Here is a 14,890-nt window from a genome sequence, read left to right as displayed (position 1 = left end):
CCGGAACCCGGCCGCCTTTTGGGTGTTTGGAGGAAGCGAGGGGGGGCGGTGGGGCCCGGGACCGGCGGGGATGGAAGCCCCGGGGACCGGGCAGTCGGGGGGCGGCGCTCCGGGAGCGACCGGGTCGGGCGCAGGGGGAGAAATCGCCTCTTTGCTGCCGCCAAGAAACACAGATGGCTGCGGAGCGGCGCCATTTCTACCCCTTCGCAAGCAGCCAGCACGCCCTGTCCTCAATGCGGTCCGCCGCTGAGCTACAAAGGGCCCGACTGCAGCTGCCCGGAGAGAGCGCGAGACAAGGAGAGAAGCACGAGAGCAGCTCGCGCTCCACACTCGAGAAGAAGAAGAGTAAGCGGGCGGCGCGGACATACGAGTGCGGCCCTACCGTTACTCAAAAGGCAGCGGTGCTGCTGGAGAATAGGCCTTTAGAGAGAAAGGCCTTGAGAGAAGGTTCGCGGCAGTCTTAAAAAAGCTTTATTTCATTTTGCTCTAAAAGAGCAGGAGAGGGTGGCAAGAAGAGGCGGCTGACTACCCCACCCTTCCTAAGGATAGGCAGAAGGGTTCCTTCTGTAAGACTCTGTCTTAGCTGCTCCAGCGTGCAGGTGGCACGTTTATGTTCCCACAAAATTGCAGCTGAAATTACACTGACCAAGTGGGGACATTGAAGAAAATCTGAGAACTTTGTGCTGTTGCTGTCTAAAAGCCATTCACGATGGTCGAGAAATTGTCAGCGAAATCTAAGAGAGTCAAGGTGACCAAGAAGTCTGTGGACCATCCAAAGTATTCAGATATGATCGTGGCTGCTGTTCAGGCAGAGAAGAGTCGCTCTGGTTCCTCCCGTCAGTCTATTCAAAAATATATTAAAAGCCACTACAGAGTTGGGGAGAATGCTGACTCCCAGATCAAGTTGGCAATTAAGAGACTTGTGACCTCTGGCGTTCTCAAACATACCAAAGGAGTGGGTGCCTCAGGTTCTTTTCGGCTGGCCAAGGCAGATGACGCTGAAAAACATACCAAGAAGGTAGTCAAGAAAACATCCACACCAAAGAAAGCAGCTAAGCCTAAGAAGGCAGCAAAGTCTGCAGCCACTTCAAAGAAACCCAAAGTGACTAAGAAGAAAGTGAAACCTGCTGAGAAGAAGGTTGCAACACCCAAGACAACCAAGACTGTTAAAGCAAAACCTGTGAAAGCAACAAAGCCGAAAAAGGCTAAGCCCTCAAAACCCAAAGCTAAAGCCACACCAAAAAAGGTGGCTAAAAAGAAGTAAATACAGAACCTTACAATGGCTCGTAGACTTCTTAACTTGTGTTTTTATTCATAGAAACTTCTTGATTCCTTTCTTTGAAAGCCCAAATCATAACTAGTGCAGGTTACCCAGATTTGTTGAATGTTCAATGTATTGTGTTCAAAGATTTGTAAATTTGTGTCATTTTTGAAGGGTGAAACAGAGAGGCATCGCCTACAATCCTATGAACAAAACATAAAAGGCCAGTAATATTTTTTAAAATTGTTGTTTTGATCTTTCTAACACTGCAGTAAGGCCTATCCATGGTGGCCATTCAAAGGCCTGAGTGCAATGGGGTTCAAAATAAAATTGTGTACTATCATTCTCTTACAAATCTGTATATCACCAACATTTTGTACTTGTAGTTAGTGTTTTAAAAATTTTTTGTTGTAGATGATCTTATAATTTGTAACTTATAATGCTTGATTTGTAGTAGCTACAAGATTTATGAGGCAACTTGATGTTATGCATTTTAGAAGCGTTATAAATTTGTGTTAGCTTTTTTTTTTTAAATTTGTCCAAATAAACTGCACCAGTTTTTATACGGATCATTTGTGCGCCTCTTCTCTTGGAATGCAGTAGCAGTGCAAATGATTGTACTGATATCTTTAATGTAGATATAAATTTTTCATATGCGTAAACTAGGCTTGTGTTGGAATTCAACCTTTTCTAGTACCAAGAAGTGCAAAGTTCAGTGCAGCTTTTACCACTGAGGTTCAAACACAAATCTGCAACCATTTGGTTAGAAACCAGAAATTTGGCACTTAGCTAAAAGAACAGCTTCCCTACTGGTTGGTATAATAGTCTATCTCTTTAGTCTGGTTGTGCATTTCTTTCCTCTTATTACACCACCTTTAATATCCATCTCAGTCTAGATGTGAGGATTCCACTGCTTCTTTCTTATGAGAAAACTAAATACTTGTTATCGTATCTTGTACAACCTAATTTTTTTAGCCTTTTATGCTATTACACTGTTCATTCATGCTAACACCATTAATGTATGTTACATTATAGTAACTAATAATGTATGTTCTCTAAAGACAAGGAGGATAGCTAAATTCTGACCTTTTGAGAATGCATCACTACACATCAGCATCTATTCTTGCCTGTTATCATGCAGGACCCTTTCAATCCTTTGTTTCTGTGCAGCTGAACAGACATGTTTTACATCGTGCTTGCCTGACTGCTATTCATGAGTACATTTTCACTGTATATAAGTCCTGTCACTAAGTTTTTTTTTCCTAGGTATTTTTCCAGTCAACATGCCTACAAAGACCTTCAGCAGCTTCAAAATCTGTTCCTAGTGCAACAGGACCATATCTATAACTGATATTCACAATTGATGCCTGGGACCTGGCCATGACCCTTCTCACTATATTCTGTGTTCCCAGGTATCAAAGGATTCATGGGGGAGAAAAGCTTTTCAATGCTGATAACACCAGGACAGTGGCATTGCCGTTGAAAGCATCAGCAGGGAATGAATCGACATTAAGAGTGTCTCAATCTCCCTTGACATTGAGCATAGATAGAGGCCACTGGGATTGATCATCACCTGATTCCTTCCCATAGAAGAGGAAGGATTTGTCTTTGTCTTCATCAGTGCCAAGGAAGTGTGATGCTGGTCACCTGGTGGAGGTTTGATTGCTTCGACATTGCCCTTCATCAAAACATGGCAGTGAGAGAATCGAAACACTAAGGTCACTGTTGTCCTCCAAGTGCTCTTGACATGAAGACTGTTCATCTTCCGTGTAATCACAGAGGGTGCAACAGCCTCCACAGACCCGAGACCCTGGTTCCAATACACCCTAGATAATTCAGGAGGACATGGTCAGACCTACTGTGATGCCCATGCCTTTGTCTATGGCAGTCAAGGAGCAGGTCATGTAGACGTTTGAGAAGAGGATGGAGCCCTTCTTTGCTTGATCCAGTGCTGCGGCTGTAACATCATCAGTGTTGCGACAAGGAGGAGTCCAGCCAATTCTTGAGACCTTCGCACTGCCTGCAGGATGTCTTGAAGGGGCTCAGAATTGATAACAGCCACACCAGTGTTGATTTCCAGTGCATCAGGGGAGGAAGCTTCTCTGAGATATCAGGACTCTGTGACTCGACACCCCTGGTAGATCAAGGGAGGCAGAGACTTAGTCATCTCTGGAGTACTTTTATTACTCTGATTCAGGGTATTCCTGGGTTTTCAAGGACAAGCAGGATATCATAGCCTTACATGTGGGTGAAGTCATCTATCAGAGTCCGTGTGGAAATGTTCCCCAGCTTGTTTACAACTTTTTAGAGCATTGCTCTGCATATGTGCGTGTGTCTTCCCATCTGGCGCTGTTGTGCAGCACCTAGCCACATGTTTTTCCATGAATCAGTTACACTTTTCTGTGCTTCTCTCAGCTCATGTCAAAAATTTTGTTTTCTGTGATTTTTGTGGTTTTCTTCCAGTGTATAAGTCCTGTTGTCTATTGGGTGGGGATCATTTACAATTCCCTTTTCTATTTCCCTAGAAAGATTTTAAAGCCATGCTTCCTTTCTTTTCCTTGGCCCATTTATGTTGTATTCAGGTCTTTGGTCAGTAAATTTTCAAAACTGAGTACATTTCCTACAGACTGTTTTTATGAGTCAGAGTCTGGGCACTCCGGGTATCTGAAGAAGAACCAGGGGTCTTAAGTTCATCCCATTTCCTTTGGAGACTGAGGATGAGCCCAGGTCAGAAACTTTGGACATCTTTCAGTTTGATGGCCTTGCCAAGAAAGCCGTGACAGTGGCTATGCACAGAATCTTGAGACAAGTATAGAAGAAGATGCGAAAAACACCACCTCCCTCCCTCCTGTCTTCAGTTCAACAAGATTATTATAGGGTTAAAAAGGTTCCAGAATTCATGAAGCTACAGCCACCTCACCACTCCATTGTGGTCAGATCTACTCTCAAAAGAGCAAAGAATATAAAGACTCACTTTTCAGTTCCCCTGTGGAGAGAAGCAAGAACCTTGGAATCTTTTGAGAAAAAGCTGTACCAGAAAGCTATGATTACAGCCCACATAGCTTCTTAATAGCTGTTCATGAGCTTGCACGTGCAGAATATTGTGCACAGCGTGGCAGACTGCTTACATTTTCATTCAGGAGGAGGCCAATGAATTCCATTAACTAGCCATAGAGCAGGAGTGTGGAAAATACATGGTCCAAGCTACTTGCTATATGATATTTTTAATACAGCATCAAGTGCTTCCACAATGGGGATGGTGTCTGCAGTCTCACATTGCTAAGAGCCTCAGACTTTCAAGTCAGAAGTTCAAGAGAAGCTGTCTGACATACTGTACCGTGGAGAGAATCTCTTCAGAGAGAAGGTGCAAGAGGCTGCTATTCTTATCAAACAACACTTGGACACACTTAAGACCCTCTCCAGGCACGCTCCTAGCTTGACCTCCTTATACAGGAGATATTTTAGCAGAGGACAACAAAGATCCTACTCTTAAAGGTTTAGGTATCCTCCATCCTCCTGCTTCTCCCAAACATCTCAAGTACCTCCAAAATAGCAGAGGGCCAAAAAGTCTCAACCAACTCCCCAGTCAAAATTAGAGATGAGCCTTTAACTGGCTCCAGCAGAGTATGATCTCAGTCTCCATAACTGTCCCAGGTAAACTTATAGTAAACAAGAGACTGAATTTTTTTCCAATGGAAGAGGAACCACAACAGATCACAATGACAAGATGCATGAAATATCAATACACTTTTATTGTTGCAGTCTTCTGAGTGTATTAAAACACAAAGCCTGACATGGCCATATTTCACCTAGATGTAGGCTGTGTCAGGGGCAACTTCCAAACAATATTAAAACAATATTAACACCATGTATGTAAATTACACACAACATATACAATGGGATAAAAATTAAAATCATATCAAATACCTTATACACATTTAGGTGACAAGTGCAACAACTATGTATGAATTTCTTTTCTGTATGTTTTTCTTTCTCTTATTGACTTGTAAACAAATTTACTTTGGAAAATCAAAAATAAAGGTGGAGGGACATTTTTGATATGATGTCTAAGTCCAAATTAGACATTTTGCTGAAAATGTCTCAAAAAACCATCTAGCTCATGTCTACATTTTTTTTTTTTCAATTATGGCTGTGAGCTACATGTTTTCATGCTCAACATGTCCATCTGTAAGTACTATTTTGGGGGGAAAAATCCCAGGGAAAAACAGAAAAATAAGCCATGAAGACATCTATCTGGCAGCATTCCTAGTAAACTGGCCACACAGACATCCCAGCAGTGCAGAGGAGCAACCTAGTGGTCAGTGCAGTGGACTTCATAAAAAGGGACAAATCCCTCCTAAATCCCTTCATACTGTATGATGAGCCCTCCAGGAACAAAGAAAACCTACTGTACCCAACAAATCCACCACTACAATAGTCCTCAGGCTTGCAAGTCACTTAATTAGGTACAGGAGGTATTTCTGTGTTCCAGAAGGGCTCACATATTTGTACTGAAATTAAAGAGTTAAAGTGGGAATTGAACCTGTGTCCTGTTGTTCATCATCCACTGCACTGACCACCAGTCTATCCATCCAGTTGCTTGCTGCTTTCCTAGGAATGGCCATAATATCTGGAGCTGTCATAAAGCCTGGTACCTACTGTCACTGTCACATCTTTGGGAGCTGGGAGGGAGATCAGTGACCACTGGGGGATGTGCCTTAATCCCTCCAGTGGTCAGCTGGTCAGTTTGGGCACCTTTTTCTGACTTTGTTGTTACTGAAACAGGTTTAGATAAAAACATACTTCTTTTTTGCCCAGGACCTTTTTTTCTGTTCCGTTATTACAGAAAAATGTCCAGATTTTAAGTCTGCCCAAGTCCTGCCCAAAACATGCCCCCTTGCAATTTAGATGAACTGCGGAATTAAACTTAATTCTATTTCAAAATTCGCGACTTGCCCCTTTTGTCACACCCCTTTGGGCATGCGCCCGTGACAGTCATGCATCCGCAGCTGCATCCTGCAGTGAGGGCAGCCTTTTAAGATGGAAAAGGGGGGCTTGCACCAGCATCACCAGCAGCCCTAGGTGCCCACTCCACTGCCTGCAGAAACCATGCACTGGTTTCTCTCAGATGACTTTCGGAGCCTTCCATGGTGAGGGCAGCCTTTGAAGATAGAAAGAGGGGGGGGGGGGGTCTCACCTGAGAGGAGCGATAGTGCAAGAACTTTGGCTTCCCTGCATTACCGTCTAGCAGGAGGATATTTCTGGTAAGGACTGTGGTGTGAATTTGAGCAAGCAGCAGCGAGCTGCCTGCTGATGTCATTGGGCATCTGAAGCTCTCTTTAAGATCCAGTGCTGTTTGTAGCACACGGTCGCAGGGTGTGGCCAAAGGAGTGTGACCAAAGGGGCATGCCTTGCCCTTTAGGAGCCCCTTTGGATCACTGAGGAGTGACGGGGACAGTGTGGGAAACTTTGTGAGTTTGCCAATCGTTTCTTCCTGTTTTATATACTGTTAAAGGAAGACTAAATCCAAGGGTTCTACCCTGAAACTGGCAGGCCTGATGGACAGGTATGTGGTTTCTTCTGGGCCAACACAACGACTCCCTTAAGCTCTCTGGGGCGTACTCCCACCCTTCATAGGAGCCGACTCTGTGGGTGCTGTGGGTGCTTGAGCACCCCCAATATTGAGAAAATTCCTTGTATGTGTCAAGGGAGGGGTTATTTCCACTGGGCTTAGCACCCCCAATAATTTTGAAAAGTTGGCTCCTATGCACCTCAAGTAGTTGTTCCAGCTTCGAGTGGCTCTGTGCAGTCTGACAAGTCCATTAACTCTATAGTAGAGTATACTCTAAGATGCCTACTCCTTTCCAAGCCTGGGAAGTAAATTCACAGACTCATTTTTTGGGAGACAAGCAGGATGTTACTTTAAAGGACATATGAGACTTAAATTATCATATGGAGGCAATGTTAAAAGCAGTAATGTTTCAGACTGTTACTTTTTCTCAGGAAGTAGTGGAGAAACGATCTAATGTTGACAATAATATTTAGGTTTTGGATAAAAGATTTTCAACTGTGGAAACTCAAATTTCAGCCCTTCAGGCTTCATCTGTCTCCAGTAATTAAGGATTCCTTAAATATTCATTTAAAATTAGAAATGAAGAAGAATGCAAATAGGGTGAGAAACTTTCAATTTTTGAATTTTCCTATTTGCTTTCTCCAGAGATTCTCCTGGGGAAATACCTCAAGGAAATCTTGGTATTACCCACAGCTGATACATTACAGATGTTATTATATTCCTGATAAAAAGAAAAGTCATTCTGATCAACAAGGGGTAGAACAATTGACAACATCTGAGGTGGACCTTACTGCTTTTCTGGAGGACTCTCAAGATAATATTAAAACTAGATCTACCTTACTTGTTTCATTTGCTCTTGAAATGGATAAATCTTTGGTTTTGAAGAAATCTTTCAGAAGAAAGATATGCTGTTATCTGGAGCAAGGATTTTTCCTGATGTCACTAGGGCCACACAAATGAGGAACAAGGTCTTTTTGGCCTTGAAGTCCAGGGTGTTGGCTCTGGGGGGGCATCTTTTTTTCTTAAAATACCCCTGTAAATGTCTTCTTTCATTTCAAGGTACTAATTTTGTATTTTTTGATTTTGTACAACTTGAAAGCAGTTTCTTAAGGGGCACGAGGAATAGTACTGCTTTTAATTTGGATAGGGTACATTATTATTATTATATAATATGCACTGTAATGTAGTCAGCATTATTGACTTGGTTTTTTTCCTTGTTAGTTTCTTGTATTCTTTATAGGTGTTTTTCTCCCCATGATGTGAGGTAATTGGATTTCTTTTCTTTTTATGATATTTTCTTGGATTCCATTTTGTGTACATGTTCCTTTGACAGATATGTAATATTTATAAAATCAAATAAGATGGAAAAGGGAGGGCTCCCTGCTGATTCTTGGAGTCTCCTGCTATGAGGGCAGCCTTTTAAGATGGAAAAAGGAGGAGGGGGGTTGTACTCACCGGCAGTCCTAGGTGCCCACTCCACTGCCTGCAGGAACCATGCATCGGTATATTCCAGCTGACTCTTCTGTGTTGCTGTTACTGAGGTGAAACCAGAATTTCAAAATATGTTTGTTTTGTATCATAAGCAAGATTATTATGTATTTGGCTACTATACAATCCCATATGTAAAAACTGCATGCAACTCTTCAGTTCCAGATTTCTCATTAATAAAGATAAAAACTTTTTTGAAAAAAAATTAATAACTATTTGTTTTATGAACTGTTGTTAAAATTAAAGTAAATTCTGTTCAAGAATATTTTATATTTATTTCCCTTGCATGATTTTTAAGGGGCCCTTTTACAGAGTGGCGGTAAGCCCAACACAGGCTTTCCGCTCGCTCTTTCGGGACTACTGTCGGCCCAACACAGCTACCGGCACTAGTCCCACCCCAAGCATGTGCCATTTGCAGGGAGGGAAAAAACCTCAGAAATGGCTTGCGTTGCGATAAGCTGGTGGTAATCGAGCATCGCAACACACTGCCTGGTTACTGCTGGGTTAGCACGGGAGCCCATAGTAAGTTCAATTTAATTTAATATGAGAATTTATTTTACATTTAACCAGAAAAAGTAGTTCAAGGTGGAATAAAACATCATCATTTTGTGTTTAGATTACTGTAACACTGTTTATGCAGGTATTGCTCAAACTCATCTTCGGCAGCGCCAAACCTTGCAAACCTCCGCTGCTCGTCTTCTAATGAAAGCCAAGCAATTGGGTCATGTTACCTTTCTTTTCTTGTATTTGCACTGGCTCCCTCTGTTCTACTGATCTAAGTTTAAAATTTTTGCTCTTGCCCACAAGGCCCTCCATGCTGGCTATCCTCCCTATCTTGCCTCAGTTATTATTCTTTATGTCCTGTCTGTTCCCTTCGCTCCCTGGCCTGGATGTCCATCGTTTAGTCTTCCCATCCCCCAAACAGGCCCAATATGAATCCACCAGATCTTCTGCATTCTTCCTTCTCACCCCCAATCTTTGGAACAACCTCCCAACGTACATTAGATCTGAGCTTTCTCTGTCTGCATTAAAGTTGCTCCTGAAAAGCTATTTCTTTAAACTTGCTCTCAATTTGCTCTTGGAGTGATCATTTTCTTGCCATATGGTCTGTGTGAATGGGTTCTTTCCTGTTTTAATGGAGTTCTTTTCTAATTTTTCTTGGCTCTTTTAAATATTGTCGTAAGTAAAGGCAGTATATCAAGTTCTGGAATAAACATAAATATAATAAAACAGCTTTCTTAATACAAGACAATACCATATTAATACAATACAATATATTACAATATCATTCTTTGAACATCATATCTAAAAATTGTTTCTCCAATTTCTCTTCTGTAAGCAGGTTCTTTTCAGGATCTATTCCATAGGAATTTCAATTTTGGTTACTCATATGAGATCTGGAAAATGATCATTATACTTAATGAACAGAATCAATCAATTTATAATTCATAATATTTTTGGAATAGCCAAGTTTTTAATTCCTTTCTAAATAAATTATACAGCGAGAATTCTCTTATTAAGGGGCCCTTTTACTAAGCCGCGTAAGCATCTACGACCCAATGCGTGCCAAAATAGAGTTACCGCCCAGCTACTGCTTGGCCCTTGCGGTAATTTCATTTTTAGTGTACGTCTGCTACGCGGCCCCAAAAAATATTTTTTATTTTCTGGTGCACGTCAGCTAGCGTAGGTCATTACCACCTGGTTACCACGTGAGACTTTACCACTAGGTCAATGGCTGGCGGTAAGGTCTCAGACCCAAAATGGACACACAGCAATTTTCATTTTGCCAAACGTCCATTTCAGCAAAAATTTTAAAAAGGCATTTTTTGCAGGTATGCTGAAAAATAATTCTGCACGCACCCAAAACACACGTCTACACTACCGCAGGCCATTTTCCAGCACACTTTAGTAAAAGGACCCCTGAAGAAAGTAGTCCATTTTATGAATTTAGTCCATATCCTACAGTTATTTTCCCTTGTGTATCACATACCATAATCTAAGATCTTTCGCACCAGGAAGTTGTAATCTAATCTCATTAATAGATCTTAATTCCTGACAAGGTTTATACAATGAAATGTAGATAGATAAATTGGGGCCATTGCATATATTATTTTAAAGATCAATGATATCAGTTTAAATTGAATTCTGGCTTTCACCAGAAGACAGTGCAACGCTATTTTTTTCCTACTTATTATCATTTTCACTGCTACATTTCAATTCTAGGTATCTTTTTGCTGCCACAACATCAATTCTACTGTAAGCATCTTCAGCTCAGGTCTTAGGTCTGTAGGCGGACCTACAGGTCACATCAGCAAACAGATACTCACTACCAGATCCAATTCCAAGGTTACTTTATCCAGCTGATCACAAAGAGGTTCAATTTCAGTACTGGCATATAAATCCAGATATTTATTTATTTAAAAACGGAGAAGCTTGATCCATAGTTCTGAGCAGATTACAAAATTACATACACAATGTATAAAAAAACAAATTTAACATTGTCAAGAATAACAAAACAGAATAATGTAAAAATCAAAATCCCAGAGCAGATATTAATCATCATGTATTACCCCAACTGTAGGCCTGCTTAAACAGCAAAGTGTTGAGCTCTCTTTTAAACTCTTTAAAGTCCGTAATATTTCTAATTTGAAGAAACAACTTGTTCCAATAAATTGGACCAGTAATATAAAGAATCTTACTCCTGTACTCACCAGAATGTATTACATGATGAGATGGAATATCAAGTAACTTCTGACATGCTGATCTCAATGACCGATTTGGCTGATATACATGAGGTCTTGTTGCCAGTAGGTCTGAAATCTGTCACGTAAAAATCTTAAAAATCAAACAGGAAATTTTAAATTGCATCTTGTACTCAGTAGACAACCAGTGCACATTTTTTTAATACTGGTGTAATGAGCTCAAATCTACTGGTTCCAGTTAGAACTCTGGCAATCTCTGAAGGCCCATTAGCAGTACATTCACATAATTAAGACATGGATTAATTAAACTCTGTACAACCATTCTATAATTTTTTAAAACTTCACATCAAATTTCATGGAGTTCTTTGCTGCAGGTCCAATCAGCCCTTGAGGCGCTGGAAACATCTGTTTCCAGCAACTCCTATTTTTAGTATTGGGAGTCAATCTGGCTCCTTGGGGATGGGATCTCTGGTTCTCTCTCAATATACTCTGTACAAGTTTGCTACCTTGGTATTAGCTAATTTTCATCAGGTCACTCTAGTGGCTTACAGAGGACAACAGAAACTTCCAAGGTAGCCAGGCCCCCAGTTCAAGACCAACTACATAAGTATTGCCATACTGGGACAGACGAAAGGTCCATCAAGCTCAGCATCCTGTTTCCAACAGTGGCCAATCCAGGTCACAAGTACCTGGCAAGATCCCAAAACAGTACAAAACATTTTATGCTGCTTATCCTGTAAAATAGAGGGAATGGGGCATGAATGAAGGGTGATGAAGACATACATTTGGGGAATTACATTAACCTGCACTGTAAGGTTTAAGGACATGTGCTCAAGAACAAAAAGACCAGATATTTACCTTTAAAATGTTTATTTACAATACAGGTAATGCAATAATGTTAAAAGGCAGGTTTCATGGATTTTACACAAGGGAAATGTGCCAGAAAATAAATATTGTTAGCTATTATAAATTTAGGCTGGATTAATAGTAACTCACTTTGATGGAGGCTGCTGTTTGGAGTGGTGAAGGAGGTCCTTGCTGGAAAAGAAGTCTTTTTGTTGCAGAGTTGTTGCTGGAGCCTGGAGAAAGTCTTATCTTGGATGTGAAGTTCAGCAAAGCCCAGGGATTCAGTGAAGGTCCATAGAGAAGAGAGGAGAGGAAGAAACAGAGAGAGGACTGAGAATGTTCTAAGGTTTTATAATTTCTTGTTGGACCATAGGCTGAAGAGAGGTGGGGTGTATTTGATCCAATGAAAACTCAGGGATAGCTGAAAACTAGTTCCATCTAATTTTGAGCTGGAGCATGGTAACTGGTCACGTGTTTAATGACATCATAAGAGTTCCTGGATACACACTCAGAAAGTATTTGACAAGATTAAAAGAGTCATTTTCTGTAGTACATTGGTTTTCTTTTGTCAGATTAGGTAGGTAGACAGGCTTTTCAGTCTCTGAGTCATTGTCTGTGAGTTTCATCCCATCTTTTTGATTGCTGTCAATATGCAGACTTTTGTTCTTTGGAGATGTGGTGATTGACATTTTAAGTATCCACCTGGCTAGCCTTTGTTACAAGCTATCACTGGTCTTCAGGGGGAGAGTGAAGGTCAGACCAGTTTTTCTGATACTATTCCAAGAAGTCTTTGCAAATAAATAAATAAATAAATAAATAAATAAATAAATAAATAATTTGTGTGGGTGTATTATATATATATATGTGTATTTGTATCTGATTTAGAGAGCTGCACGACTTCCGTCCCCGCGGGAATCCCGCGGAACCCGCGGGATTCCCGCGGGGACGGAGGCAGTTCCTGCGGGGTTCCTGCGGGGATGGAAGCAGTTCTGCGGGGTTCCCGCGGGGACGGAGGCAGTTCCCACGGGGATGAAACCAGTTCTGTGGGCTTCCCGTGGAAGTGTAAGCTGCACCTGCACCAGCCTCACATCTACCGAATACCAATTTATTTGAGTGCTGTCTCCTCCTCCTCTTCTTCCTTGCTTTAACAGCATAAATGTGGAAAGTCTTCCATTAAGGAGGTGGTAGAGTCACAAATGATGACGGAATTCAAAAAGGCGTGGGATGAACACAGAGGATCTCTAATTAGAAAATGGAAGTTATATAAAAGCTAACCTTAAATGGCTGCATGTGTGTGGATATGTCAAGAGACACTTAGATGGCGACTCTGGCTGTGATGAACTAGAGCTGATACCTGGCAGACTTGTATGTTCTGTGTCTCATACATGGCAATCTAGTGTAGGATGGGCTGGAAAGGGCTTAGACAGCAACTTCAGTGGCTGGAACATGAGGACAGTGCTGGACAGACTTTTACGGTCTGTGTCCCACAAATGAGAACATGAATAGGCTGGAGTGGGCTTTGATGGCAACTCCAGCAGTTGGAACATAAGGATGGGGCCAGATAGACTCCTGTGGTCTTTGTTCCAGAAACATGAAAGAAAGACCATAATCAAGAATATAATATCACACTCGTTGATTTAATGATGAATTGATCATGAGTGTGACTATTGGGCAGAGTGGATGGACCGTTCAGGTCTATTTGCTGTCACTTACTATGTTACTATTAATCCTCTTTGCTCCTAGGCTGGTGCACAGACCTCAGCTCTGACACAGGCACGAGAATCAGATGTCACCTGACCTACTGGCGCGTGCATGTGGCGGCCTCTCAGCACACACTGCCAGTGAATCAGAGACAAATCTTACATGTGCGCACCAGAGTGTTCCAAGTTCCAACTTCCATTCCTTCCTTGCCTACAGTGCTGTGGCTCAAATCCAGAAAGGGAGCTGACTGGAACTTTCTTTTATGTACTATTAAATTCTTACGGGGATGGGTTAAATTCTTACGGGGATGGGTGGGGATGGGTTAAATTCTTGCGGGGACGGGTGGGGACGGGTTAGGATGGTTTAAATTTTTGCGGGGATGGGTGGGGATGGGTAAGATTCCAGCGGGGATGGGTGGGACGGGTAAGATTCCAGCAGGGACGGGCGGGGATGGGTAGGATTTCTGTCCCCGTGCAACTCTCTAATCTGATTCCAGCAAAATCAATAACTCTGACAATTAAACTCATATCATTCTACACATTAAGTTCTAAGTTCCGGGACAATATAGAATATAGAATCTATAGAACTCATATCATGCTACAATCCTAGAAATAAGCAGTGGATTTTCTCCAACTCTATTTTAAAAATGAATCAGAGAAAATATTTCTTCACTCAACGTGTAATTAAACTCTGGAATTTGTTGCCAGAGAATGTAGTGAAAGCAGTTAACTTAGCGGGTTTTATAAAAGGTTTGGATGGCTTCCTACAGGAAAAATCCATAGACCATTATTAAAATGAATAATGGTCTATGGACTTTTCCTGTAGGAAGCCATCCAAACCTTTTATAAAGCCCGCTAAGCTAACTGCTTTTACCACATTCTCTGGCAACGAATTCCAGAGTTTAATTACACATTGAGTGAAGAAATATTTTCTCTGATTCATTTTAAATTTGCTACCTTGTAGCTTCATTGCATGGCCCCTAGCCCTAGTATATTTGGAAAGAGTAAACAAGCGATTCATGTCTACCTGTTCCACTCCTCTTGGTGTTCCTGCAGTACAAAAGAAAATTTGTATTTTGAACCTGTGGCAGCTCTCAAAGAGAGAGTATTTCCAGAAAACATTGCTCATTAAAAGTTAAACTTACAGTTGGATGAAAAATGAAGGAACTCCTGGTCAAATTGTATTTGTCACTGGATTGCTATGTAAACAGAAACTCTACTTGGTAGAAAGTTAAACATGTGCAACCCCATTTTGGATAGAACACAGACATTAGAATTGAAACATCCAGGTTGGGACATGTCAGTTTCCTGTAATATTTTA

General features: G+C 41.4%; 1 protein-coding gene across 1 annotated transcript; it reads left to right on the top strand.

Annotated features, from left to right (window-relative positions):
• The first annotated feature begins 269 nt into the window (after positions 1 to 269).
• Positions 270 to 1,830, top strand: LOC115473232 (histone H1.0-B-like). Its single transcript, XM_030208014.1, has one exon. It carries the CDS (start codon positions 710 to 712, stop codon positions 1,262 to 1,264), a length of 555 nt encoding a protein of 184 aa, XP_030063874.1. The 5' UTR covers positions 270 to 709; the 3' UTR covers positions 1,265 to 1,830.
• The last annotated feature ends 13,060 nt before the right edge of the window (positions 1,831 to 14,890 follow it).

The sequence above is a fragment of the Microcaecilia unicolor genome, chromosome 1 (assembly GCF_901765095.1).
Source record: "Microcaecilia unicolor chromosome 1, aMicUni1.1, whole genome shotgun sequence".
NCBI lineage: Eukaryota > Metazoa > Chordata > Amphibia > Gymnophiona > Siphonopidae > Microcaecilia > Microcaecilia unicolor.
This window is presented reverse-complemented; position numbering and strand designations above follow the sequence as displayed.

Coding starts and splice junctions, on each gene's coding strand:
- LOC115473232 (XM_030208014.1), top strand. CDS start 710: ATGGTCGAGAAATTGTCAGCGAAATCTAAGAGAGTCAAGGTGACCAAG.